The sequence below is a fragment of the Coloeus monedula genome (assembly GCF_965178545.1).
Source record: "Coloeus monedula genome assembly, chromosome: 14".
Classification (NCBI taxonomy): domain Eukaryota; kingdom Metazoa; phylum Chordata; class Aves; order Passeriformes; family Corvidae; genus Coloeus; species Coloeus monedula.
Window position 1 is genome coordinate 1,633,225 of NC_138794.1, and position 25,153 is coordinate 1,658,377.

A 25,153-nucleotide genomic window follows, 5' to 3' on the forward strand; every position below is an offset into this window, starting at 1 on the left:
AGGATAATTCATTACCTTTGGGTGGGGCACATGATTATTTGTTGGGTTTCTGCAGTTTTTCTGTGCTACTGGATAGCTCTTTTGCTGCTGGACTTGTGCCTGAGATCAGTGGTCTGAAGGAATAGATATTAATTAATTAAAATTATATTTTCCAAGTAAAGACAATTTTTCTCTTTTCCCCCCACTTTTTTTTCTTGCCTTCTATTATAGTTTAAATGGCTTGGAAGGAAAAGGTTAACATAAAGCCCACTGTACATTGGTTGGTTGTCTTTATCAAGGCACTTTATCTGGAAAATCCCTTTCTTTGTGTTACACAGTATGAAAACTCAAGCCTAATGAAAATGGAAAGTCTCTGTCAAGGAATGTTGTCATTAAGCCAGGAAGATCTTTTTCTTCTTGACCAAGCTAGCAACTCCTCATTAGGCTAGTAGAGATATCAACGTCCAGATTGTACAGATTTCAAGATGGGTTGATTCTGAACAGAAATGTTGGGTAGTTGTCACATTTTCCTGCTAAGGATTAAGTATAAACCTCAGCCTGGTTTACAGTTAAAATAAAAACCTGTGTATGCAAAACACCTTGAAAAACATTTTCTAAAAATCTCCTTGTTACTGCATAACTCCTCTTTGTCACTGCAAAGCTCTGAACATTTATCCAGTGAAATCTGCCTCTTGTGGCAATGTTTCTCAAGCTACAGAACCCTCTCCATCAGTGGGCATGGGGCAGGATGCTTGAGAGCAGGACACAGCCCCAGAGCTCTTACAGGAGAAGCAGCAAGAGTTGTTTGGATAATTAGGGAGGGACACTCTCTCCTGCTGTGGTGTGGGAACATGGGCAGCAACTCCAAATCTTACTCTCTGAAGGAGGATTGAGCAACTAAAACCAGGTCAAAAAAAGATTTGGCACATCTTAGGCAGCTTAGAGGGAATTTGACCTTCTTCACCAAACGGAGGTGAGGTGGGAAATTTCTACAGTCAATGAGGTGAGGAGGTGGGGCAGGCTGAGAGTTACCCCACCCACGTAATACTGGTGGCAGTGTTTCATGTTCATTCCCTCATTCTCACCTGGTCTTTGCTGAGGTGTTTACAGATCCCCTGCAGCAGGACACTGGGTTAAACAGAGAATAGTTGTCTCAACGGCCATTATTACCTTGTACTCTGAAAATTACTGCTATTGGTAAAATCTATGGGACACCGTAAATCTTTGGTATCTGTTCAATAGGACAGCAAAACATGGTAAAGAGAAATGTTTGAATGACTTCTTGTTCAAACATTTCTTTACAACTTATAGATGTCTGAAATATTTTAAATTGTTTCTTAGTCTTGAACTAATGTTATTCATTCAGCTGTTTTGAAAACAAGTAATTGGAGCTTTTGCAGCAGTCAAAAGCTCCTCGGTCCATCTTTGGGGAGGTGGGGGGAAAAGGGACTCATGTAGTCCTGGAACTAAATATACATCAGGTATGTTCTTTTGTTGACCCTCAAACCCCTGAACTGGCAGTGTTTGAAAGGCAAGACATCACTTTGTCTGAAATCTGTGGTTTTAAAAAGTAATCAGGAATTGTGGAGCAGGGCATCATCTACAACCGGACTATTCTGCACTTTCAGTCTTTCCAACTGTGGCCTGAGGCTCTGCTGTACAGGCAGAACAAGTTGTCACCTGAAGCTGTAGTGATTTAGGGGCAGCAAAATGTTTAACTTTACATGTTTAACTGGGAATGATGAGTATTTCTTAGTGGCTGAGAAAACCCTGTAACTTTAGTGCTGATCCATTCTATCACCCTGATTCTCGTTCCCGTTTCTTCTGGGTGTAAAAACCATCTCCAGCAGAGGCTGCCTTTCTATGGGGTGCATGGATAAGTCATTGTTCTTCTGGATGTTGTTCAGGCCTCTTCCTTTCATTGTCTGTACTCTGCACCGTCTCAGAAGAGTCACTAGGATTGCCTTCATCATTACCATGGCAATAAACTTCCCCACACAGCTCCGGGGGCCGAAGCCAAATGGTTGGAAATAGCGTGAAGGAACCTGCAGAGAACAACGTGAGGGATAAACTCAGGGACAGATTTTTCTCCATAAAAGTAGTGAAAATTGTGATGGAAATGGGTAGTAGATATATTCTGAAAAACCGGTGGAAATAATCTTTTAGGAGCAATTACTCATTTCACCCTGGAAATCCCACCCGAGTCAGGCCCAGCCACAGCCACTGACGGAAGCATGGACTGAGGCAGCAGGGATTGTTCAGTCAAGCAGTTGAATTCTGTTTATTTGTCTGTTTGTCCTGGGAACTACAGGGATTTTACCACAAGCTGTGAAATGGAGAGAAGCTTCTGCTCATCAAATGCGTTAAAGTTCATTTAAAAAGCTTTTCAGAAAAAGTCTATTATAAAGCTCATAAATACCTGAAATGCAGGCTGATGCCTTGTCTAAAGGTAATCACTAAGCTGTACACGTGCTCCATTTGTAATGATAAAGCTAATGTTTCTGAGAGCTAATTTGTCATAAAATTAAATGTTAAAAATTTTGATACCTAATTGAGAGATAACACTTATAAAATCATTGCGTTCTGTCCTGTCAGCTGAAATACCAAGTGCAGGACTCCCAGAACTACTGAAGAATGAACAGCCAGTTTCTGCTACTTTTATTACCATTGAATAGATCAGTTAAAAAGAAAGTCTGGTTATAAATAAATTATTTTTCTTCATCTGTGTAACTTCCTTTTAAAAAAGCAGGATATTAACTGTGTTCTGAGTTTCTATTTAACAAGAATAGGCAGAAAATGTTGCTTTATATCAAATCATTTGGAAAAAAAGTGTCCCTTTTTTCTTATTTTCAGAGGGAGAGAAGTGTTTTCTGTCTAATTTTTTTTTCAAATAAACTGAGCTGTTTTTGAAAAATGGTATGTAAATACAAGTGTTTATAACACAGAGCAAGTACAGCAGCTGGCAGTACAGCACAATGGCAAATGCACAGCCTGGGAAAATGGAAAAATGTTTAGATTCTAACAATGGCATCTTATCATAAATAATGCTGTGGATTGCTATTCTCTTAGAGAAATGGAGGAAAATTGTGCCTGCCAGAATAATTATGTGGCAAACAGAATGCATCAGGTCAGATAGAAAATGTGTGGTTAAATATTTGGTCAAGGGGAAATATTTTTAGTAGCAAAATGTACTCATAAATTAAGCGAGATATCCATTTTTGGTAGAAATGCTTGGAATGTAAATAATGGGTGGCAAAATGGAATCTGTTCACAGAGAATTGTAATTCTCATAATTGCTTGCTCTCTTCTTGAGTTTTCTTCTAAGACTTTTTTTGAGCTGTTGTTTTTAATGCTGTGTGCAGAGTTTGCTCTGGGTGACCAAACAGCAGTTTAGAAATATTATCCAGGTGGATGAATGCTCATTTTTGTGTGTGGCATACGTGGTGTGCCCTTAGCTTTTTTCGGAAGAAATAGGTAAACCTTAAAGGTGTTTTTCTGGCTTGAACACTCCTATCTCTGGGTTGTTGGGTTTTTTTTTTTCCTTAGCTGTTTCTTCAGGTGTTTTTCTGATGAGTCCATTGTTGGTGTATCAATTAGGCTGTTTAATTCTTCAAAGATGAAGTTGCTGCTGTGGATGTTTATGTGCGCAGCTGCTAACATATCAATTCAGTTTTAATCTCTCCAGATTATTACTGCTGAGCAAATACAGTTTCACAAAACCAATTGTTTCCTCAGAATTCAGAAGAGCAGAGGTCTAAGTAAATAATCTGAAGGATGATTTGAGTAGTAGGGGATTACAAGCAGGAAAAGAAAGTTCACATATTGCTTTGGATTATAGTTCTTCTGGTAGTTAGAATGTAACTTCAATTGAAATTCAGTGCTGAACAGGAACTTAATTACTCAACATCTCCAGTGTTAAGTTAGTACAACTTAAAACTCTCATTGTGGTCTATAAAATATTTTTATTTAGGAATAATAATTTAAAAAAATTAAAAATAACGTGGGTACTAGATCCTCATTCTATTGGAAGTTACTGCACTGCTTCACCTCTCCAGAGAACCCTCAGGCAACCTCGGCTCGGTGTTGGCTGCTCTTGTGACTCTAGCCCCCTAAATCCTCTTTTTTTTTGTCCAGTGTCAGGGGATATAATGGCAACCATGTGTATCTGACAAATTTAATCAGAGATTTTTCATCAAAATTATTATGTCTGGGAAAACTCTTTTCTATATTACAATTATTTTTTTATTTAAAAGGCAGCTTGACAGGAAAATATCTGCCCAGCTCTAATAATAATAATAACAGTAATAAGCAGGTTGTATAGCTAACTAGGCACTTAGACAAAGGGAAAACAGTCCTATGGTCACAGAGTTCTTGAGCAAAGTCAGAGGAAAAGACGTTAGCAACAAATAATATCCAAATTTCCATAAGAAATAAGATGGAAAACTTACATTTTTCTCAAAATTTTCAAGAGAAAACTCGTTTGGCTTTGGGAAGAATTCGAGCTTATGCATGCGCCCGATATTGAGGATAATATTTGTGCCCTTTTTCACGGGGTAGCCGTCAATGACATCGTCCTGCAGCGCTTTCCTCATGATCAGGTCCACGACTGGCTGGTATCTCATGCTCTCATAAATAAAATTCTCCACGACCTTTAAGTGTGGCATGTCATCACTTTGAATGTCTCTGTCCCCTTGTGGAGTAAAGCAGATGGTGAAGACATTAGTTGATTAGGAATTTAATAGCTTCGTTATACAAATATCAGAACATTTGGGGAAGATTTTCAGGTTCTGAAGTTGTAGGAAGGATCCAAGAGCTTCTAAGGAATTTTATGTAGCCTATCTTACTGAGGAAATCTGGTATGTTGTTCATCAGCATAAACCCTAGTTTATTAATTAACAGTCTTCCCACCTTTTACTTAATACACCGAGTCTGTTCTTGTCAGCAAAACTGGGAGTCCTCCCCTGGCTTTTGCACGAGAGAGCAGCAAGGCACAACAAATAAATCTTCCAAGAGCTGACAGCAAATGGAATCTGGGGACGGGCTGCAGAGAGGAGATAACTCTGCAGGGACCTTAAATTTCCCCCATGTGGTTGGGTTTGGCTTTGTGTCCCTCCAGGCCCTACTGGGGTCTGGCTCTTCCAGCTGGGATGAGGAGCTTCCAGCAGCAGTGCCAGTCCTGTGCTGCCAGTGGGAGCCTCTCTGCTGCTTTCAAGCCCCAGAGAGTTCAGGGGCTGCAGGCTCCCTGCTGCTGTGGCAGGTTTGCCAGGCAAAAGGCAGTTTGCCACCCTGGCTGGGCATTTCCTCAAGGAAAAGACAACGTTCTACTGCCTTGGAGGGTAAGGCTTCAGAAAGAAATAGGGAAAATGAACAAGTGAGTACTTTCATGAGGACAGTAAAATAAGGATTGTTAAAAGTACCTTAGATAAAGAGTGAAAGACTTGTGATACATTTTCCAGTGTTTAACAGACCAGAAGTAAATCTTAAATAAGAGTGGATGAAATTAGATTCTATATTGGTTCAGTGTCAGGCTTTGGATGAAGTCTAGAGAAGGGGAAGAATACAAATTTGGAACATCTTGATTGTGCTTTGAATAGTTAGTAATTAGTACTTAGAGGAGGCCAATTTGAGATCAAAATGGATGACAGTAGAATATAATTTTAATTTTGTCTAGTCTTTCCCCCCCTACAGTCATAGTGAAACTTAGAGAAGTTCTGTATTTTGTCACAGAGAAATGTTGGTGATTAGAAGTATTTGAAACAAATGCCCCCTTTTGCTATTTCAAGGTAAATGGAAAATAATTTCAATGAAACTTGAGGTGAATGCTGATTTGCACTGTGGTTGCTGAGGAGAGAATATACCACATTCTTTCTAATAGATTATCAATTCTGATGATTCCTGTTTTAGTTTGCAAATTGCCCATCTTTTTTTTTTTTTTTTTAATTTGCTCTTGAATATGATTTTTACATATAATAATAGTTCATATGTTTTACAGCAAACACTTTCTGGAGAAATTGCTTAAAATTTTCAGGTTTGCATAAATGAAATTAGATTTCTGCTGAAGCAACATCATATTCCCACATTGCTGACTTTGCAGCTCCTGCTTACCCACAACTGTTTCAATTTCTCTCATCATCTCCTCTTCCACTGTGGGGTGCTCTGCAATCAGGATTAGCATAAAGAAGAGAGTCACAGACAGGGTGTCGGGAGCTGCAATCATCATCTCCAGCACACACTGGTTCACGTTCTCAGCAGTCAGATCCCCCCTGTTCTGAAAATGAAAAATAGGAAATTTTGGAGAAAATATTGACTGCTGACCTCTGATGCCAACGAAATGGACTGCACCGGTTCTTGACAGTCTATCATATGCTAAATAGCATTTATTTTTTGTCTTTCAGAGAAGAATAGAAAGCTCATGTTCTGGTGGGTGTGTATTGTCTTACAGAAAAGCAGGAATGTGTGCTCTTAGCTCGGATTCTTGTTAGCTTCCTGCACTTCCTCACGGAGTTTGTGAGCTGTCAGAGATTCCACAGGATAGGATTTATATAGCATTTGAAACCTTTGCAAACAAAAGACAGTGTGTTAAATGAAATACAGAGATTAGGGAAAGACTGAAGGACACTCAGGGATAGATGCAAGAATTTTAGGGATGTTGTTTAAGCCATGAAATAAATATGAAAAGCACCTGACCCTGAAATATGAGTATTCCTATTTGAGCCACTGCCAGGGACTCCACAGCACCAACATCAGCATCCCTTTATGATGACATGACTTACAGAGGCATGTGAAGTTTAAATTGCAAAGCCTGTGTTCAGCAGAATGTCAGAAAAAGCAGAATTAGCCATATTTTGAGTAAATTCCCTGTACCTGTGCAAAAATCAGCTGGGATGCAAAATCCATGTGTTCGTCCAACTTTTCAACGGTGGAAAGCTTCTGTCGTTTCTGTTCTATTAAGGTTTCCATTGCTCCTTTAAGATCCTTGCTGAAAACAGATGAAATCCAACATATTGATAAATAGCTGCGCTTGGGTATGGCTAGAAGTACAAGTTATACCAAGAAAAGCATCTAAGAATGGCAGAAATTAAGTATTCCTAAGAATGGTTGTATGGTTCTCTGCAAAAGTAGTAATACTAAGGCAAGGTGTATTTTCTTATTATTCTTAACTAATTGCTCGTCAGTCTGGGATGAAATCTTGTTCTCTTTTTATAGAATAGACTGAAGAGGAAAAAAGGTGTCTATATACACTATTAAAGACTAGAGTTTTAAAAGATTTGTTACCATTTCCAAAAAATTTGGTTTTTTCTTTGTATTTTATTAATGAGTAAAATGAATTTAGAGAATGTAAGGGATGATTTTTAGAAAAATGTAGACAAGTGTTAGAAAAATTGTTTCTTGAGGTAGAGCTGATCTAAATTTTTCATATTTAAATAATAATACTGTGTTAACAGTTTGTGTTTCAGTGGTGGAAACAGCAACTTTCAAATGTTATTATAAATTTTGGGGGGATTTTCAGTTAATTACAGATTTGAAGGCAATTCTTTTAAAAAGGTATTTCGAAAAGCTTTTGAATTAAATCTTCAGGTTTTTCAAAAGCGGTTTTTTTTACTGTTGAGATTGATAATTTGACTGTGCTTGTAGGGTAAATGCATTTAAAACTTCAATCCCCATAAAGATCTCAGTATTTATAAATATTTTATGTATTAGAAATAGCAAGTGGTCTTTTTTTGCAAATTTTATCAGAAGAATATTAGATGCCTTCCTATCCTGTGGTCGTTCTTTGCATTGCTTTAAGTCCATAATTTTTTCTTTTTCTCTTTGCAGTAAAAATTTATTATTAAGTCCTTTTTTATGGGGCTGCTTTTGAAATATCAATATTTGCCTGCAGGGACTTTCTGGTAATAACTGGGCCAGAGTAGTTTATTAGCATCACAGGATAAAACAGTAATCAGTGCCATAATGAAACTACAAAGCAAATGAACCAGCAATCTCAGTTTGGTTTCACATTTGAGTGTGCATGAACTGCTACTTTGGTGAATAAATTGGGGGTGCACAGACAAAGCCTTAAAGTGGCCCAGGAATTCAGCTACTTGTACCACCAGAGACAAATCTGGTCCTGTCCTGGCCCTGTGGACAGGGGACTTCAGCAGCCACCTTTGCAAGGGTCACAGCTCAGTTTGAAAAGGAGAAGGGAAGCATCAAGGGAAAGGCTCCTCCTCGGAAAGGAAGAATCCGGCGCAAACGCTTTGGAGAGCGGTTGGTACTCACACCGCGTCTTCGTACTTCTTGCACAGCCAAGAGATCTTAAAAAATATGTCAGGCTTTAATAACAGTGCTTGCCAGGCATCAAAGTAGTTTTGAATCTTAAGCACAATGGCATTTTCTGAAAAGAAAAAAAAAAGTCAATAGTCAAGTGACAAAAATCCTTCAGAGAAAGGTCGTGTTCCCTACTCGGCTAAGTTAGTGGGAATCTGATGAGCAACTGGTAGGTAACATTTGTAGCACACTGTCAAAAGGGTCTGCATCTCTGTAGAAACTCCTGGTAACTTGCTACAAGGGCACAGAGGTGTGTCAGCCAGAGCCAAAGGGTCTCCCACAGGAGAGCAGAACACTTGCAGAACACTGAAATGGGGCAGTTTAGACACCCTGATAATATTATTTCTGTCATAGGGTTTGAGGCTGAAGAAATTGAAGAAGACATAAATTTTTAAGTTAATTTTTTGGAGCAATCATCTAGTTTGGTAGAAAGATTTCAGATTCTTGCATGAATAGAATACAATATCAGAATTGTACCAAATTGGTGCATAAAAATCTCTTTAAATGGTACAATTCATTAAGGTGGGTGACAAGCTAATGTATACTCTTGGTCATATAAAACTCTTTTTCATAACTAGCACGATAATAAATAGATTTTAATTCATTATATGGTGACACAAGAGTCTGTTCTTGCTCTGGTTTTTGAGACAAAACTGCTGAGTGGTATCAATGAATGTTCCTTGGATATGTGCTTCAGACCCATCCCAAGGCAGGAAACAGAAGGTGTCAGTACCATCCAGAGGGACCCCAAGGAAGAGCTTGTTGGATGTGTCGAGCATGATCCGCCTCATGAGGTTGAGCACGTTGATGTTCCCCAGCTCTGTCCTCACTTCCTGGAGCGTGTCCAGGTGGGCGATGGTTGACTCCACGCAGATGGCGATCATCCGCACCAGCCCGGGGCCGGACAGAGCTGCAGCGGGCGTGCAAAAGCAACGAGAGCTCCTTAGTTTGGTACCCCCTGTCACGCTGCAGCTGGTGATAACAGTGCCAATAAAAGGGCAAACGTGACTGTGGCAGTGCCTGGGGTAAAACCATCCTGGAGCTGAACTGGTTTATCATCGTTTGAAAGGAAAGTACAGGGGTTCAGGCAAACCCAGCAGCGTTTCAGAGAAGATTTGGGTGTGTGTGTGTGTCACAGGGGTGCAGGGTGTCAGTGCACACTGAGTTACCTTTGGTGAAAAAGGGCCGGATTTCCTTCCAGTGGGCTGGGTTGTTGTTAAATATGATCCCATTCTCATACATGCCAATGCACTGCAGTCCCAGCTTGCTCCCAAACCGAGACACGTAATGCCAGTGCTTCATTACGTGGAACACACTTGAGGATCTGGGAAAGGAAGGAGGAAAAAGCCCCAAATAAACAACTGTTTCAAGGACTGAATACAGCATTTGTATTCTGACATTCTGCAGTTGCTCCCAAGTGCTGACTTGCATTCTTTATTTAGCAGGAAGTACAATGCTTAGCACGAAATGTTGTTCCTTTTACATAATTAAAAATCCTGATGATCAATGCCTTCAGAATTTATATTAGAGCAATAGTTTCTTCTGTTCAGATTTAAACTATTTTTCATTTAAAATGCAAACGGTTAACAAAGGATTTTGAACTGATTAGTGTGTATACATGGAAATGTGTAGATACATATGATATACTCTGTCAGTGACCAATGTCAGACATTTCAGAGGATGAGGTAAAATATTTGATGTGTGTTTAATTAGTTTTATTTTTGTATAGTCAATAGTATTTATACTTTTGTAGCTCTTTGGTCATTCCCAGACACATACTGAAAGCATAAATACACATCCATCACGTATATGCATCATCATGATATGATAGTATGTGTGGGATAAATAATAAATATTCTTAAATAGACAAGTGAGGGAAATCCATGCTATGCATAATTCTTTTTAAACTCAGTAAGGTTAATTTCCAGGTGCTGGCAGGCAGCATTCTTGCTTTAAGATATCATTTCCTTTAGAGGGAGCCAGCATTTCAGAAATGTGGATGTGATAAAAACCTGATCGAACAGAATTCAACCAAAAGAGAGAAAATCAGAACAAAGATGGAAATGAAGCACTATGCTTCTTTCTTTACCATGTAGTATAGTCTGTGGGCTAAACCTCAGGCTTGTTACATGGGTTTAATTCATTTTTCAGTCAGGCAATGTAAATGTGATTTTTGCTATTGACTGCAAATATTCTGGGTTTTATAGTTTTCTGGTTTTTATAGTTTAGCTTTTACCTGAGGTAAAGTTAACAATAAAGTTTTTTTCCCATGTCAGGGCACACCATCTGTATTTCCCTGAAAGTGAAAAGATGGTGTTGAATTCTGACAGCTGTCCCCAGAAAGGAAAAGGTGCAGCAGGCTCATTTTAATTCCTCCCATCCCACGTGTCTCTACGCAGGAGACACAGCATAGTGCTTTAAGGAAGGGTTTTGTCAAGGGACCTTGCATAAGCAGGTTTTCCTATGAAATGATTTAATGAAGCCCTCCAAAAGACTTCAGCTGTTGTAACCAAGACTGCAAGTCCCTCTCTCTGCACAGTAGCACCACAACATTAGATTTGATGCTAAAAGTTCAGATGACATTGGCTAAAAAAGGATGACATTGGTTTTCTTTTACAGAAGCCAGGTTGTGCTTAGTTTTGCTGTGAATTTAGGATCCACTGAAAATTTTATTCTACATTCTTGCTTTAAAAGAAAGTTAAATACTTGTATTCTGTGTACAGTCAATGATGTAAAACAAAAAATGCCTGAAGAAGAGCAATGTACTGAGTATAAATCTGGCATCGTTTAGCAGCAGTCCTGGTTTGTTTCTGATGGATTGGTAGCTCAGACAGGGAAAGACAGGAATAAGAGTTTGTAACATTTTCAAAGCACTCATGGCATTATCAGAACATTTGACTGCATTAGTTGATATTTGCAGCACCTGTGTAGGGTAGGAATGTAAACAGTTTTCCTGTCATGATTACCTCTTTCTACAGAGGTTAAAATAGAGATGAAGCTGCCTTGCACCACATGGCAAACTCTGTGGTAACTCTCTTTGCTGTGCTGCCTCTCAGAAGCTTTTACTTAATGAAAGTATGAATTGATTGACATTGTTACTAAAAAGGTTCTGATTCTTTATCAATTACATGTGGTAAACATGTTACTACTCTATTTTCTTTTCTTTTTCATGGCATGATTTATAATAATCTAGTGTAAGAAGAAAGCAATCATCCACTGGAGCTAATGAAACGATAGACTGAAGTTTAGCATTATGTTTAATACTGTGTATAATTGAAGCCTATGAATAATCCCATTAATTGGAGTGGAATTACTCATAATACTATAATGCTGTATTTACTTAATTAAATTGCTGAATTGGAGCCATAACCTTCAAGCATTCACTTCTGCTTTAAGGAGAAACTTAAGAACATAGAAAGTGAAAATTTGACTTTATCCCACATTGCAGTCAGTCTAGATCCCTGAACTGAATGTAATCCTAATATGAAATGGAATAGTAAAATAGATGGTAAATTATTTTTAGGATTGAGCCACAGTACTTTCCTTTCCACCAAAAAATATTGAGAGAATTCACTAAAACTTCAATAGCAGAGTCTTTAAACAAACACAAGATTAGAAAAAGGTCTGTGAATAGCAGAAAGTAAAAGTTTTTGTTAGGAAAATTTTTGAAAATGGTAACTTCAATTCTACTTTAGAAAAATGTAGCAAAGAGGTTGTAAAGATATGATAAGGCTTTTCAAGTTATTAAGCATAGAAAATAAGGATTTACTTGCTAATTATAAATGTTTCTTCACCGCTGATCCAAACTCTCACAAATTCTCCATATGTCTTATTGTAGTAGTTGCAGGCCTTCCCTACTCCCATCCAGAGGAATCTCCCATGTGAAATGAGGGGACCGATTCCCATACAGTATCCTGGCCCTAAGAAACAGGGTAAGAGAGGTTTGGTCTCAGCAGTGCTCATGGACAAGAAAACACCTCGGAGCATCTCCCTTTTGCAAGGAGCTTTTTACCATGACAGTCACAGTCTGAACTGGGCAGTTCACACAAACAATCCTGCTCTGAAACTGTCTCAGAAGCTGCAGCTGTGTTGGTGAGGTCTCAGTAGCTGAGGAAGCCTGGAGTGCTCTCAGTGGTACCTACACCAAACGATGCCCATTGCTGCTCTGTGCAGCTCCCAGCTGCTGCTCACACGTGGAGGGACAGCAGCTATGTCCTAGAGAGAGGAAATGATCTTTTGGGCAAGGGTTTTTTCTCAGAATTTCAGGAGTCACTGTACTGGTTTAGGGTTACTGCCCTCCAGCTCCTGTGAGAGATGTGTGCACTGCTCTCCTTCATGCAGCAGGGCATTGCATCTGGTGGAAAAGGAGTTGAGTCAGTAACATCTAAACAAGCCCCCAAAACATGACAGAAGGGAAAGGGAATTCGATGTCTTTCTGTTCTGGAGAGTCTTCAGTGCTAAAGATGGAGAAAAAAATTGATAATCTACTAAGATCTGAATAGCTTCTTAGACAGTTGTTTAGAGTAAAGGCAATTTAGAAAGACTTAAACTGTAAAAAAAGTGTGAAAGTAGTACATAATGCACATGAAAATGTGAACATCTAGAGTTTGCAAAGCAGTATTATGTCCTTCTAGCACACACATAATAAAGCTGAAAACTAAATGTCATATGGCCAGCCCACGATTGTTATGGAAGTTCTGAAGTTAGAATAAGCCTGATTTCCTTTATCAGGAATTTTTAAAAGTCCGTATTATTGAAGCTGATTCATGATTAATTTTGTTGTCAAACAATAATTATTCAGCATTACTTTCTCACTTAAATTTGAGAAACAAACAAAAATTACTCTGAAAACTTTTATGTGGCACTATAGTGAAAGTTAATTTACCTGGTATTGATGAAGTTTCTTCATGATTCCATATTAGAAAGAGAAAGCACATGAGGATGAGTATGGGCACTGTGGCCACTGGCATCGTGTCCGGTACCAGGCTGGTGATGTTGTAGTGCATCGGATTCAGAGTTTCCAGGACCATCTTTTCCGGGAGATTCTGCTTTGCTTCAGAGACAGAGAGAGAGAGAGAGAGAGAGAAAGGGGGAGAGAGGCAGAGGCTGTCAAAGCTCAGATGTGTTCAGCTTTGCTCAGTACCTCTCACCCCCTTTGTAGTTCCTACAAATGAGCAAATCAGCTCTGGATGTAGCTTTATAACGAGGGTGACTCCTGGAGTGCTTGCCAGGACAGGCTTCATCACAAGTCAAAAGAGACATGAAGCAAACACTCTTTTTGCTTGGGAATAACAGAGGTTTTCTGACCTTGATGTTGAGGCGTAGTTTTGGATATTTTGGCTGACAGGCCTTTTATCTCTGATATTGACTTGGCTGGCCAACACTGAGGTTTACTCCTTGCAAATCTCTAATCAAAACACAAGAAATTAAACTTGCAGTATGTGTGGAAGCATTGAATGAGTTCACTTGCCAGCTTTTTTCTCTCTTACTTAGCTGTGCCCTTCCTGCATGCCTGTAGTTCCAGAGTTCCTGAATTTCCAGAATAACTATGGTTGTTTTCAATGATACAGATAAAGGACCCCAGTTTTTGTTTGAAACATGGCTCTTTTTTACTGCCAAGTTTTGAGTGTAACATAAAGTACTATAATGTATCGCATTCCTTTATGGTTCTTCTGCTAAGTACTTAGAAAAATGTAACATATGCCATAACAAACAGGATCATAGATTGTCTGTTGCCGTATTTTCACTCAGGCTGTAACCGGCACTCAGCGCAGGAAGGAAACCCCAAAGACACTCAACAGGTTTCTTAAAGGGAATAGAAGGATTCATTCCAAGTTTTTTTGCATGTTTTTGAATTAAGTCATAAAATATAAGAAGTTGTTGTACCTGAGAAGGAATATGAGTGAGAATTCATTTAACCACAGAAAGCTACTGCTTGAACCTGCACAGTATTTTCTTAATAAAACACCTGAATTCTGCTCTGGCAATAACTAAGAATAGATTTGCTTTGTTTCTTCCTGCAACAATATTTCAAAGCTGAAGGATATATTTACTTAGCAGTAAGCTTTTTGATACAGTTTGCTTTCAGCAAGTGCTTTCTTGTTTGTCTTGTGCTTCGGTCTCATTGCAGAAATAGTGAGAGCTTGCTTTGTAGTGACCCTCAGTGCTAAAATTATGTTAGACCGAGCCAAGAATGGGGCAGATGCTTTCTAGATAGTGAGAATCCTGGTGTTTGTGGTCAAAGGAGGAGATGTATGGAGTGTAGGAAGGGAATAAGGGCAAAGGGAGTAAGCAGTGGTTTAAAACCTTGCAGGTGCATGCAATGCTCTCTTTTGGATGTTTTCTGTGCCAGGCCTCTGGGGTTTTTGTGACCCAAAATGACCAATCTGCTGGGTGACCTTTTAGAAACATGCCTGCTCCTGCAATAGAGAGCAGCCCACCTCCTCTGAGAGGCCAGGGACACGTCACATCCTGGACACATCCAGCTGGTGTCTTGTCTTGCATGTAGTGAATAAAAGTTTAGTAACCACAAGAATTGTTATCATGTAATGGTATTTATTGGTTTACATTTCCTTGAGTGCTGTTCACTGCCACAACCAAAGCATCCCTGTGTATATGTAAATATTTTATCAGCTTCAGTCCCTTTTACTAATATGAGTTTAGGGCATTAGAGAGGGAAAGAGCCACACTTGGCGCATGGTTCCACTTTTTTGTTGCTTTCTCTCTTGATCTGCATAAGCTTCATCTTTGTACCCCATTACCACAGATAGGCTCTGATGTGCATTGTTTTTTCTGGGTATTTTTTATCTCCAAGACATTCTGGTCTGTATGCAGTAGTTTCACTGCCTCATATTCCCCTTGAATAGAAGCGTGGAGCTGGTTATGCATCTGGGTGCTGTGAAATGAACCAATTTCACACTTCCCAACATGTATCTATGAATATTATATCTGCAGGGTGAGCCCTGGCAGAGTTCAAGGTGCTGATATGTTTGCACAGTGTACTTTGCAAGTATGAGTCTCCCCCTTTTATTTTCTAAAAATCAACCCCGAGTTTTGATCTTGTTCAGCTCTTAAATACTCACAGCTAAAGCTTATCTTTGTTTGACAGAGGAATGGAGGCAGGTTTCTGTTTTTTCAAAATATACAGATAGCAATAGACTGGGTTTTAGATTCTTGATTGCCCCAGCTTTTATAATTTTATAATCTCTAGTAAGAGAAAATTTTTCTTTTTTTGTCGTATGTCCAACGCATCAGTGTGCACCTTACTGTTAAATCTATAATTTTGATATCCTGGATCATGCTATCATGTAGATAAAAGTATTAAAGGCAAAGCAATAAGTTTGAGTCATTTTTATACTCTAGAACTGATCTAAACCAGTCTCATTTTTAGTCAAAGTGGCTTCTTAAACAGTTGACATTTCATGTATCGAGAAGTCCTTTGCTTTATTTCAGTGAGGATGATCAAAGCAGATTTGCAGGGCTTGCATTTGAACCACTTTTTTTTTCATTGCAAAAGCCAGCTGGGCCATGAACAATTCACCTCAGAAATATTTCAGCTGAACTGCTTATCCTACTTTTACCCACTGCATTTTTTTAAGCACTGCCCACGAGTGAAGTCGCTCCTCACAGAAACTCAGCCAACCCCGTTTGGATGGGGAGCAGTCGCTGAACGGACTGAGAAAGGCAGAGGTGGAAGCAGGTTAGAGTGCCCACTGTGCATGAAGGAAGGGGTCACTGGTCCTGCTCGTTTGTCATGTCTGCTGTAAGCAGTTTTCCTTTCCTTGCAGCTGCTTGAGGGGTGCCTCAGATCAGAGGGGTTTGTGGGTTCTGATCGTTACTTACGTGGAGGAGGAAGGATGGGGCAAAAAAAGCTTTTAAAATCCCACTATCAAGTGGGGGAAAAGAGATTTTACTATAAGAAAGTGCTTTTGTGACAGAATAGATGGATGTGCCCAGGCTGTCTGACCTGACAGCAATTATGGATCTCAACACCTGGGGAAGCAGCTGCCAGCAGAGGGCCCCTTAGATTACTGATTTTTGAGTCTTGGCTACAAAGCTCTAGAAGAAAATTCTAGGTGCTGTTAACATTTTCTTGCCAAAGGTAATATGAGGGATGATGACAAGGTCCACAGTAACGAGACAAGCCATGTATCTAAAGGACAGCTGTATTGACATCTCTTATTCCAGTTAGAGCTTTGTACTTACTGACTCTGTCAGTAAAAGAGCAAATACATAAAATCATATTATAGAATTGGAGCTGAAAATCTCTCTTAATTTTGAGAAGGAGGAGCTCATAAAACTGCCTGAAAACTCTTGAAGAGCCATTCTTGTGTCCTGGAGTTGTTTCCTTTGGATTGGTTCATCTGTCAGGGGAGAAGAAAATCTGCTACTTGTTATAAATTCCCAAGCATTAGTGACCAGTACTACCAGCATCTGAAGCAGCTTATCTAGGTTTGAACAGTTTGGAAAAATAAATAGGCTCATTTTACACATAAACCATTTTGTTCTACAGATCTGCTCCCATTGTACCACAGCGTTTGCCAACGTTGATACAGACTGAGGGAACACAGTACCTCTGGAAAATAAAAGAGTAGGTCTTAATTGATTTGAAGTGGATAATTAGGACCAGGTGTCCAGCATATGTCACATCCTTGACAGAGGGATTATCTTGTTTTCTTGAAAGGCTGTGGGGTTTAAAGCTGAGGACACATCAGAAGACTTTTAAACTCGAGAGTGTTTATCATTCCTTGTAAGGGGAGAGGTAAATTACTCTGTAAGCTTCAGATGACACATTTATTTAGTGTCACCCTGGTTTCTGTGGTCTCTTCTAATGCTGTAATTCTCTCAGGATGCAATGGGGATGTCACTGAGAGTTTTCCATCACAATTTGGTGGTGATCTCATGTTGCACTCCTCTTGTGACCTTTTTTGCCTTTGATTCACAGTACTTTTTTCTTAATTACTTTTCACTTGTTTTATTACTTAATTATTTCTATCACTTAATTATTTTTCACTGTGTTTTAGTGATCTGATCCTTTGCATCTGTCAGACATCTCTCATTACAGATGGGTTTGCAATCCCAATGTGCAGTTAGGTGATTTCATTACTCTGCTTCTGAAGCACTCGGCCTTTTTTAGGACTAGTTTATACTTCTTACTCAATCCTCTGCATCTCAAAAGGAAGATAAATATGGTAAAATGTGAAAATGAAAGAATAAACCCCTTTTCCAGTCATTTCTAGAGTTCGAGTCAGTGGGCTGGAATTTGTGTAGCTGAAGAGGTCTATCACATCTAATTACTATGGAAATGTATTCTAGCAGTGTTGAATGATTATTATAGCCTTGTAGAATAATCCTGTACCACTTGATTACTATGAAATCTAATCTAAATAGCACTTACAACTTCATCTGTTTTTTAGGTTAGAGGAGGAGGAGGAAGAGAGAAGGAAGAGATGACAGCTTTCAACAGAAGCTTGAAAGTGGGAATTTAGTAATGATCATCCTGGCAATCTAAAGGGGCTCTTGACAAGTAAATGAGGAGGTAGGAGCCTCCCGTTGTGTCAGAGGGCAAGTGAAACAGAAATGCAGAACATAGCCACCATTCTGTGTGTTGAAAAAATGTCTGTACCATGAGATATGAAAGATTGTTACATTTGATGCATCTGCTATTATTTGGAATTCTGCTTTTCAATTTTGGTGAGTTTTCTTATGACAGGGTTGCCTTGTTTCGCAGCTGAAGGGGATCTATCCTGAGAGCCTGCTTCTCTGAGATTTAATTTCTGTCAGCTGCCTTTGACAGCACTTGTAAGATGCTGCTGCAGCGTTGCAGTGCTGGTGGTGGTCACAGCTGTACCTGCTCCAGCGTCCACTGAACTCGACTTCTTGTCACCCCTTCTACTCAAAGTGTACGATGAGTTCCAAGGTGCAGAGAAGTTTGGAGCTGCAAACTTCCAGTTACTGTTGTAAATGTTGACATTCCTGCTGTCTGGGGTCAGTTTGGTCAATCAGTCTTGTTAGCACCACCCAGTACTGGCATGTGACTGGGAATTACCAGTGCGGACTGAAGCCATGGCCAGGGAAGGAAATACATTAAAAATATCTTCTATAAATGTAGGACTGCATTTGAATGTTACTATTTGTTTGGATTACTGTAGTAAGAGCAGTGCCTCTTTTTTGTGCCTTTGTATGGTGGCTGGTGTGTGGTTTGGAAAAATAACTTGCCAGTTTTAGCACGTTTCACAAAAGGTCTTGTTGCCTGTGAACCACCACGACGTCCATGAGAGGTATCATCCACACAGGACAGTACAAGGGTTTCATGTGAAACAAACCCTCTCCTGAAGCAGAAGAGGTGTGTCAGTGCTTGTAAGCCATCAGAAAGAGCTGTGGGGTTGTGCAAACTTCTGCAGTGGTGTCAGGACTGGAATTTACTGCCTGTCTACCTCAAAGTTTCATTAGAACACCATGAGCTCTAATTAACTCAAAACTAACCAGAAAATGAGTCATGGGTAGACAACTGAAATCTCTCTAAAGTGCTGTTTATCAGACTCCTTTTGGTGACTATGGCAAAGCAGCCGTGTATGAGGAGGGTTTTCTGTAGGTAGCTGCTATTGGTTTCTATTACTACTGGGCAGGTGTTTTGTTTCTAATTTGTCAGATAAAAAGCTGCTCTCTCTACCATAGTTGTGTTTCTGCTGTTGTACTTTTACTGCTAGCAAATACCTTGATCAATTTAAGCAACAAGTTACTTGACACAGAGAGGACAACTATCTAAGAAACACAAATTAAATTTTTGGCTTTTTTTTTCTCTGGCTATAAACATCAAGTATTTTATCAAAGTATGTAAATTAATCCTGAAGTAAAGTTTATCTTGGTGGTTGAAAAAATGAGACTAAGAATGCATGACAATTCTCAAACCATTCTTTTTGCAAATGACTTTATTAATCAGATATAATAATTAACTGATATAGGGCAGCTAGAAGGAAGACAGCACTTTTCCACAGTAAGCACCAACTGAGAGAGCTCCAGCTATGGTAGAATAAAAAATTCTCTGGGTCAGTTCCAGACTCGTTATACCCAATTTTTATCCTCACTTTTTTAGCCTCACTCACAATCAGTTTTTCCCTGCTGTGTCAGTGATGCTTGGAAATGACAGTTTGTCCAAAATTCACACACTTCCCAACTAATTCTACATTGCTGTGCAGCAACAGCTGGCAGTGTCTGTCCCATGCCGTGTATTCTACCTTAACTGTGTCATGGTATACACGAACAAAAATCCACTTGAGAGTCTCAAGAACTATATCAGATACCACAGAAACACTGAACAGGTTTAGTTATTTAATCTGGGGAGCCTGTATCTATAAAAACTGAGATTATTTAATATTTTTGGATGTAATGTAAAGAGCTTGAAAAGGTTGGACAAAGTGAATACACTTTCTTAGGATAGCTATCCTGCAAGAACGTTATGCCATTTTTTTTTAAAAAGAAACTTTGTAGAACACTTGCAAAATATATAGCATATTACTGTTGTTTTAATACCAGGAATTTGGCCAAAGACCTGCATATTTTCTACTAAAAAAGATTTCTGTGTTTAGATAGTGACAGCATATAATTTACACAAAGATAATTACAGTAGCAGATCAAAGCAGCTCCGGAAGACATGCTTCCCACTCAAAACAAAAATAAATCCCATTTATGTAATGTCCTACCCATGCTGTTGAAGAAAATTGCTAGAATATGAATTGAAAATTTACCTGTGTGTTCTTGTTACTTCTGGGTTTTTGCCGGTGGAGAGTGCTATCCTGGCTCCTGATGTGCTCCTCTTAAAGGTCTGGATAGGTTTTCTGGTGATCACTCTCTGTAGCATCTTTTATGCAGGTGCTTCTTGTTGCTAAGAGATCAGTTGCTTAGAGATGGAAGTTTGTTTATTGTAATAGATCAGGGGCTGTTGCTTTGAAAAGAAAATTTTGTAATTTTACCTCTCCAGCTCAGTGTATCTGCTGCAAAACAGCCAGTGACAGAGATACACATGCCTAGTGCTGATTAGAATTGTGACTGGAGAGTAAAACAGAGAAGTAAACCAAGTTTTTAATTTGTGTTTGGTGGCTCTGAACAAGGAAAGAGGAGATACAACTAGCAGAAATTATGTTAACTCTTCGCCGAGTGTATCTAAAGGTATTTTCAATTTCCAACAACAAGGAAGTCCAAAGGTTTTATTCTTAGATAAAAACGTATAAAGTTGTCAGTAACATTCTGCAGGATACAATCCTTCACTGGCACTGGAGAGGACTAACTGGCTATCCTCTATACTTTTGCTGTGTACAGAAAGCTGCTTGCTTCATGGTCCCTGTTGGTCTGATAGCTTGTCAGAATGGCTACACAACGAAAGGCTGGTTTCTCTGCTTTGTGATGCTTCTCCCTTTTTGCAGTAGTTTTGGGCGACTCAAACTTAACTTCCAATTGTTTTGAAGAATTGCATTATGTGATTACAGGAAATGTTAAAGTGATGTCCAAAGATCTACAGGAAAAGGTGTTGATGCTTTTAAAAGAGGAGACTGCTGTTAAAAGAGGAGAGTAACACAGAGGCATGAATAAGGTACTCGTGCCTGTTACTGGTTCGAAGCAAGAGAAGTCCAAATTGTCTCAATGTCTGCTATGGGCAGTCCTTAGCTGGCTCAGCTGCCTCTTCTGTAGGTTACCCCTAGGAGTCCAAACAGCCTGCTTTGGGAAATAGGTCAAAATCATCTTCTTTTGCTTAGTACTCTCAAGTTTAGAAAATTCAGTGACTCAATTCTCTTTTCAGCAAGGCTGTGTTCTATCCTGTGGCAGTAAGACACTGTGCATCCTTGCCTTTCACTGTCAGGCCACAAACGTAAAAGATTCTCATAAAATGTTTTCATTCTTCTTTTTCTGAATTCACTCAAGGCTTTAGCATTAGCATTTCCTTAGTAAGAGAACTCATCTAATGGGGAAAAGGGTCTTACATTTAAAGGACTGTGATCTCACTTGAAACAGAAGGTATTTTAGTGTTATGCACAATAGTTCCAGTGATACAATATTTTTAACTCAGGGAAGGATGAAAGAGACCTAGAATTTTGTTGAATGTAAAATCTCTTCTGAGAAGCCTTTCTTTAAGTAAATAAATAATGCAGACAGCTTGGGGAGAATAAGGACTGAATTCATGCACAAATTCTTGTGGCATTACTGCAACCCCGTGGAAGAGACTCCAGCTTACACAACCAGAAACCAACATAATTTCAATTTGAGAACTGAACTCTTGTTCTTTTTCCATGTGGACACACTCTTCCATTTCTATTTATTAAGCAGAGACTTGTTTACAGTACAAGCAAAAACGGGCAGAAGTTCAGTTCTGTTGTGTTCTGTGCTTAGAGCTGGACACAGTAATGGTTACAAGCTGTGGCATAGTATCTTATATTCTGGAAGTGTTAAAATGACTTTGTTTTATTTCAAGAAGAGATGATAGCTGGTTGTAACTTTTGAGCCTACCTAAAAGTTTAGGAGGAAGTAATGCATTAGTATTTTTGTTGTTTTGCTTTTACAAGCCAACTGTGTTTTCTTACTGCTTGTAGACTAAGGAGGAGCTGGGGTTTGGGGTTGGTTTTGGTCCATTGCATGATGTATTTCTTACAGATTGTTAATGTGGCCAAGCTAAATAAGTGGTCAGTTCTGAAGCAGATGGATAATTGTTTCAGAGAGACCAAATTAAGAAAGCCTTGTATGAGAAAGCTGTCACAGAAAGTTTCCAGCTCCTTCCCATGACTTGGAACTGGCTTATGGCATTTTGTGTAGTTGTGGTTTCAGCTGCTGAGAACAACAGCCTGTGTTGGATTTTCTGTGCTGGTTTTCTGGTTGTGTTTTTCCTTCGTGCTCCCCACATGTTTTTTCAGAAGCCAAACTTGGTCCTTGTTGCCACTGCAAGCACACCACTGCTTTTGTGTTCTGTTGGGGAAGGATGCAAAGGGAAGTCCCGATATTCCAAATGCTCGTGTGGTTGCAGCCACCCCTCACTGATGGTTTGTTTTATTGGTGATGGGTCAGGCACTGGCATTAGAGAGTAACTTGGCTGTTGGTGAAAGAGCTCTCAGAGGCATTGCTTTCCTTAGTGCTAAATTGAAATTAAAACAAATATTAGTTTTGTTTGGAAGCACCTGAATCCTTAGATATTCTTTACTATACATGCACAAAATAGACTACTAAAGTACTCATTTTTAAAAGCTCATCAGAATGATGAGTTTAGCAAAATAAGAAGTTAATGTAAGGAATGTGAAACAAATTCTTTTTTTTTCTTTGTCAGCAAGTGTTGCTCGAGGTTTAGGGGAGGCCAGGAATGGCCAACTTCTCACACAAACACATTTTTATTCCTTGCTCTATGATAATTTATTTAACCAAACATGCATGTCTAAAAAGGAAAAACCTGCTAAAGTTTTTGTTGGAGTTCCTTCTTCTGACAGTGCTATGTATCTACTTACTAATACAAGGAATTTGTGCATGAATTCAGGAGCAGGAAGCTGATTAATCTGGTCATGAAGTAGTCTCAAAATGAGTTCAATGGCACAAAAATGGTTGTTTATATTTAAACTATATTTTTGTCAAGATTGACTTCTGTGGGATACAGCTTTAAATCAAATAATTCCATATACCAGAGAAAATGTATCTTTCTCTCATGCCAAAGAATGCCTGGAACTTTGCATAATTCAACCAGAATGATTGGACTTGTTGTTCACTACAAAGGTCTGTGGTTGAACACTACGAATTCTTTAGAGCCTGAGTAGGCATTCACTGAATTAACAAAGTTGGGTTTTATACCATTAAACAAAAATAAAGCAGGATTTTTTTTGTTCTAAATATTTCACAGTAGGCTGTTCAGGGAAAAGGATGCAAAATGCTCTTCATAGTTGAGCAGAAGGGTATGTAACCTTCTAGGGGCCCTGTGGCTCATATGATAACATTGATTAGAGTTCTGCTCTAGTCATAAGGACTTGAATCTCCCCCAGTAACTGTAGGAAGAAAATAGCTTACATTGATTCAGTGGCAATGGAATCACCAGTGTAAGAATCACTATTATGAAATTGGTAGGAAGGGGTCAGGCTCAGATCTGAATTTTTTTTATGTTCTGATGGTTTCAGTGCAATCTCAAGGGTAGGAGGGAAATGCTTGCTTTACCCTGAGGATGGCTAGCCACTGGTGAATCTGTCCCTAATGTACTCCATGTTGTGTGAGCAAAGGAAGGAAAGAGGAAGCAGAGACATCAGTGTGAACATGGACTGTCAGCACAAAGTCGTGCTGGAGACCCATGGAGCTTGCTGCTCCATCTCTGATATTGGCCAAAATCAGATGCCAGGTGGGGAGTTTAAGCATGGGACAGATGTGTATACTTTCCTCTCTGTGCCTTTCCTTCCCTGTATAAATATAAAGGAACCCAAAGGGGCACTGTTAGCCATCCCTATGTTTGCAATAATGGCTACCTGTCTGTCCTAGGAACTTGAAGAAAGACACTGGAGTAATTTAACTGGCTATTTTATTCCTACTTTTTCTTTTAGCTTCCTATATATGCTCTTTTCCTCTTACCCTTAACGAGGCAGTTATCAATTACTGAGAGAGCTGAGACTACTGCAATTATCTGTCTTCAAATACTTCCAGTGCTACTTTATAATTTAGATGTGTATCAGCCAGGGGAACAGGTGATGTTCAGCCTGCCAGGTTCTCTCACTGGTGAGCAAAATTGTCCAACAAAACATCTGCTGTGTGTGTAAAAACTTAGCAATTCCTTAAAATCGTGTCAATGAACTGCTTGCAGATTTTGAGTTGGTTTCAGTCCACTGTTAAAGTAATAAGAACTAATAAAGCACAAACCAGCTTTTAGCCATTGTCTTCATTTCCAGCCACACTTCCAGTGCTTCCTTGGGCAGTGCCTGGGTGCTGCCTCTAACCATCTCCTTCACTTGGCAGCATCCACTGCTCTCTGAAACCTGTTCATATCCCCTGCATGACTGTTTCTCTGAGTTATTCTTTCATCCATTTACAGGAATAGATCTATTCTTTGTCATAAATGGACCCTTTCAAGGAACAGGGTGTACATAGGCAGGTGTGTTTTGAGGGAGTTAGTAACACACAATATTGGAAATCACTCATTTCACATTTTGTACATGAATTTTTCTTGTGCAGTGTCTTGTAAGGAGCTGCCTTTGGCCTTTCTACCATAATATTCAGTGCAGAGATGAACTTTTTTGGCCTCTCCAGCAGAATTTTCTTCATGCAAACTAGAGTTTGGCTTCCCTAGGTAATGCCATTTTAAAAAGATCACCTAAGTGCTCCTGTATCAGTGTAGTTGATTGAACCCATTTATACTGCCCACATTTTTTCTTTCGTGCCCAGCTTCAGAAGGTCTACACTGCTTGCAGTTCTAACACCAGGCAGATTTGGCAGTTCTGTATCACAATTCTTCACCATTCTCTTTCTAGCTTATTGCCCAAACCCCCAAACTTTAGAGGGTGTTGGGAAGTGTGGGTGCTCAACATCTAGGGTGTCACAGTCACAAAGTTTCAGTAAAGAACATTAGCTCTTATTCTGGAAGGAAAGAAAAGCTTTAGGAGAAGCTCATCATATTGTCAGGTACAAAACAGTCCATAAGTGCCTCTTGAAATCTTTCTGCCTAAACTGCCTGGAGACAGGTACCAGTCTTCAGACATCACCTTTGGGTACTTGGGCTTTGGTGTTTATGTTTTTGGTGGGTTTTCTTTTTGCTTGCAAGTGTTGTTGATGGAAGGGGCTTTGTAAAAGGTGCTCCATGTGGGTTTAAACACTCAAAAAGATCTCTTCAGTGGTTTCTCTTATCTGGAACAAATGCAGG

General features: G+C 39.3%; 1 protein-coding gene across 1 annotated transcript; it reads right to left on the reverse strand.

The window, feature by feature from the left end:
- Positions 1–1,757: 1,757 nt before the first annotated feature.
- Positions 1,758–13,319, reverse strand: CYP19A1 (cytochrome P450 family 19 subfamily A member 1; the record flags this gene model as incomplete). The annotated part of the gene is made up of 9 exons (XM_082290542.1): positions 1,758–2,024; positions 4,428–4,669; positions 6,085–6,247; positions 6,844–6,958; positions 8,242–8,356; positions 9,023–9,199; positions 9,459–9,613; positions 12,059–12,209; positions 13,175–13,319. The coding sequence occupies 9 exons, from the start codon at positions 13,317–13,319 to the stop codon at positions 1,758–1,760; spliced, it is 1,530 nt and encodes a 509-aa protein (XP_082146668.1).
- Between the last annotated feature and the right edge of the window lie 11,834 nt (positions 13,320–25,153).